At 37.5% G+C, this 2830-nt stretch overlaps 1 protein-coding gene across 1 annotated transcript; it reads left to right on the top strand.

The window, feature by feature from the left end:
• Window positions 1-280: 280 nt before the first annotated feature.
• On the top strand, window positions 281-2602 carry LOC147944270 (protein CONTINUOUS VASCULAR RING 1-like). The gene is made up of 4 exons (XM_087450680.1): window positions 281-893; window positions 1322-1374; window positions 1487-1849; window positions 1947-2602. The coding sequence occupies exons 1-3, from the start codon at window positions 726-728 to the stop codon at window positions 1509-1511; spliced, it is 246 nt and encodes an 81-aa protein (XP_087306806.1). The 5' UTR covers window positions 281-725; the 3' UTR covers window positions 1512-1849; window positions 1947-2602.
• Window positions 2603-2830: the final 228 nt, after the last annotated feature.

Genomic DNA, 2830 nt, shown 5'->3' with positions numbered 1-2830 from the left:
ATATATCTTCGTTTTAAAAAATTCAAATCACAACATATACAGAAAAATATGCATTTTATTAATTATTAATATTATATGAAAATTCCAAACAATTTGTAAATAAAATAAAGGGAAATTACCTAGAATATTACATAAAAGTAGGTTTATTACTAGACTAACACATTGAGATTTCCAACTTACTCAAATAACACATAAAAGTTTGCAAATTACCTTTATACCTGAATTGTGTGTTTTATTACGGTTTATGCCATTTATAATTAAATTTGGTCAAAAAAAACTTGAGATTTTATGTTCTTGCTCTTGTTTTCCTGTTTTTGTTTTTATTTCTTTTTGAATTGATGTTTGTTTGATTTTTGTCAAATCCTCCTTTACTCTGATTCTGCAAGAAAAGAATGGACTGCTGGATAAATTCCTTTACGATGCAAGAAAAGAAGCTTCACTTCTCCACCAAATAAAGTTTCAATCTTTTTGGTTCACAACTAGTTATTAATCTTTAAGTAATTTGGGTAATTTAGCATCCGTTTTTAGATCAGGAGAGAAAAAACTAAAAACGACAGAGAGCTTCAAGTTGGAGTTAGCTTAGCCACTTCTTTTTTTTTTGTGCTCAGAAGAAAGAACAGTCGCCGGCAAAAAAGTCTCAACCTTTTCCCTCTCCGCTTGTTCACTGGTCACTGGCATTTCTCTCTCTCCGACTTGATTTCCTTATCGCCTGATTTTCAACGGCGATGGGAGACGAGAAGCCGGCGGTTGTGATGGCCAATCGAGAAAGAGATCGAGAGCTTGTTCCCGTCGCTGATTCCGGCGACAAAGACGATGGTCCTTCTTCGAAGCCTTCTTCTTCTTCTGCTTCCTCTTCCTCTTCCTCTTCTTCTTCGCATCAATCCAGCCACGAGGTCTAGTTTCATCTCCTGATCTAGAATCTTGTTCTTTGTTTTCTCGTTTCAAGATTTATGCTAAATTAACAGTTGAATTCGATTTATACTAAGCTCTTAGTTCCTTTCAAGATTTAGTCTTCACAGATTTGGGCGATTCTGTTTCCCCTTGGTTCAGAATCTTGGAACTTGTTTTACCCTAGATTCATTCTATCACTAGAACACTTTCCTGGAACTTGTGTGAACTAGCCAAACTTTGATCTTTATTATGCAGAAGCTTGTAAAAATTTGACCTTTCCGGATTGAGTCAAGTATGAATTTGCATTCCTAGTGTTTTTGTTAGGATCTGCCAATTCTTGAGTCTTGTGATGTTTATGGTCATTCATGTTTTCAAGCAGATATAATACACATACAGCATTGTGGTCTGATGCTTTGGCTATTTTCTGCAGACCTTAAGCTTGTTCATTAGGGGTTGGGCGTCCAAGAAGTTCATGACAGGCTGGTAAGCAAGAGTTGAAATTTGTGAATTATATCAAACGTAGATTGACCAAACGTAGATTTGACGAAAGCTTGTGACCTTACCAAACGTAGATTGACCCCTTTTGCTATTTCAGGTTCTTCTGTACAGATCAGGACTAGTCATTGCTGCTGCATCTTTTGTAGCTGTTCTACTGCTGCATTTTTACCAGGAGACTCTTGGTTAAGTGAAATAATCAAACAAAACCATGATTTGTTTTACTTCGCTGGTGCTAGTGGTTTAGGGCTATCTCTGTTTCTTATTCATATTTATGTTACGGAGATTAAGAGGACTCTTCAAGCTTTATGGGCACTTGGTTTTGTTGGTTCCTTGGCCACTTACGCAGCCCTTGCTAGACCAGCCGGTGATAACTTGGTTCAGTATGTCGTTGATCATCCTACTGCGGTTTGGTTTGTTGGTCCCCTTTTCGCTGCTCTTACAGGCCTTGTTTTCAAAAAAGGTTTAAAATCTTGCTTCTCCATTTGAAGATAAAATGTTTTTTCTTGATACCTGTCTGTAAGCATACCGATGTTCTTGATTTGCATTTCTGTCTGCAGGACTCTGCTACGGAAAACTAGAAGCTGCCTTCTTACATTCATCATACCTGATGTTCATATATTTTGCCTTGTTTTCCCTTAGTTTATTCACATCTTTTGCATCTTTTTCTATCCATTTAGGCCATTATTGTGTAGCTTTAGCACTAATCATGCATTAGGGTTTAGTTGCATTTTATTTGCATCTTTTCATGCATAAACAGGTGATTTTGGAGCTCAAGGAGCATGGAAGCAATGGAGAAGAGATGTGAAGCAATCTTGAGGAGGAAACAAGGGAGTTAAGGCTGAAGAACCAAGGTCCAGAGTCCAACTCGACCAGACACTCGACCGTGTGCTGAGGAGGACTCGACCGAGTGGAGATTGCACGTGAGAAGCCAGCTCGACCCCTAGCTCGACCGAGCACAGGTCGAGTTGACCGAGCCGTTGACCGCTTTGACTTTTTCTATTTTTAGGGCTTCCACTTCCCCACTATATAAGACCTTGTACCTGCAGCCACCAAAGCGTCCAGACTTTTAGATATTCCCAAAAACCTAGTTTTTACCTTTTTTAGCATTATTCCTTTTGCATTTTATTAGATTTTGTACTTCTTTAAGAAAACTCTTAGATTCTTCAATATTGTTGGTTCAATAACTTTCTTAATATTGAGAATTTGAGTTTCATCCTTTGATTAATATTAAAGATCTCAGTTTTATCTTTCTAATAATACAAGTTTCAATATTTTCTGGGTTTTTGATTTATTTCATCATGTCTTGTTGTGAGTAGTCTTCTTAGGATCTTGAGGATGGGTTAGGAAGGATTCATCTTGTGGTTTATGTGATTTGGTCAAGCTTGATTGTTGTAGATCTCTTCTAGGCTAGATGTTCTTAAGGCTGATCTTGAACTGAGAG

This window comes from Camelina sativa, chromosome 5 (genome assembly GCF_030686135.1).
Source record: "Camelina sativa cultivar CO46 ecotype springtype chromosome 5, ASM3068613v1".
Lineage (NCBI taxonomy): Eukaryota > Viridiplantae > Streptophyta > Magnoliopsida > Brassicales > Brassicaceae > Camelina > Camelina sativa.
The sequence above is the reverse complement of the archived record's forward strand: the minus strand, read 5'-3'. Positions and strand labels throughout refer to the sequence as shown.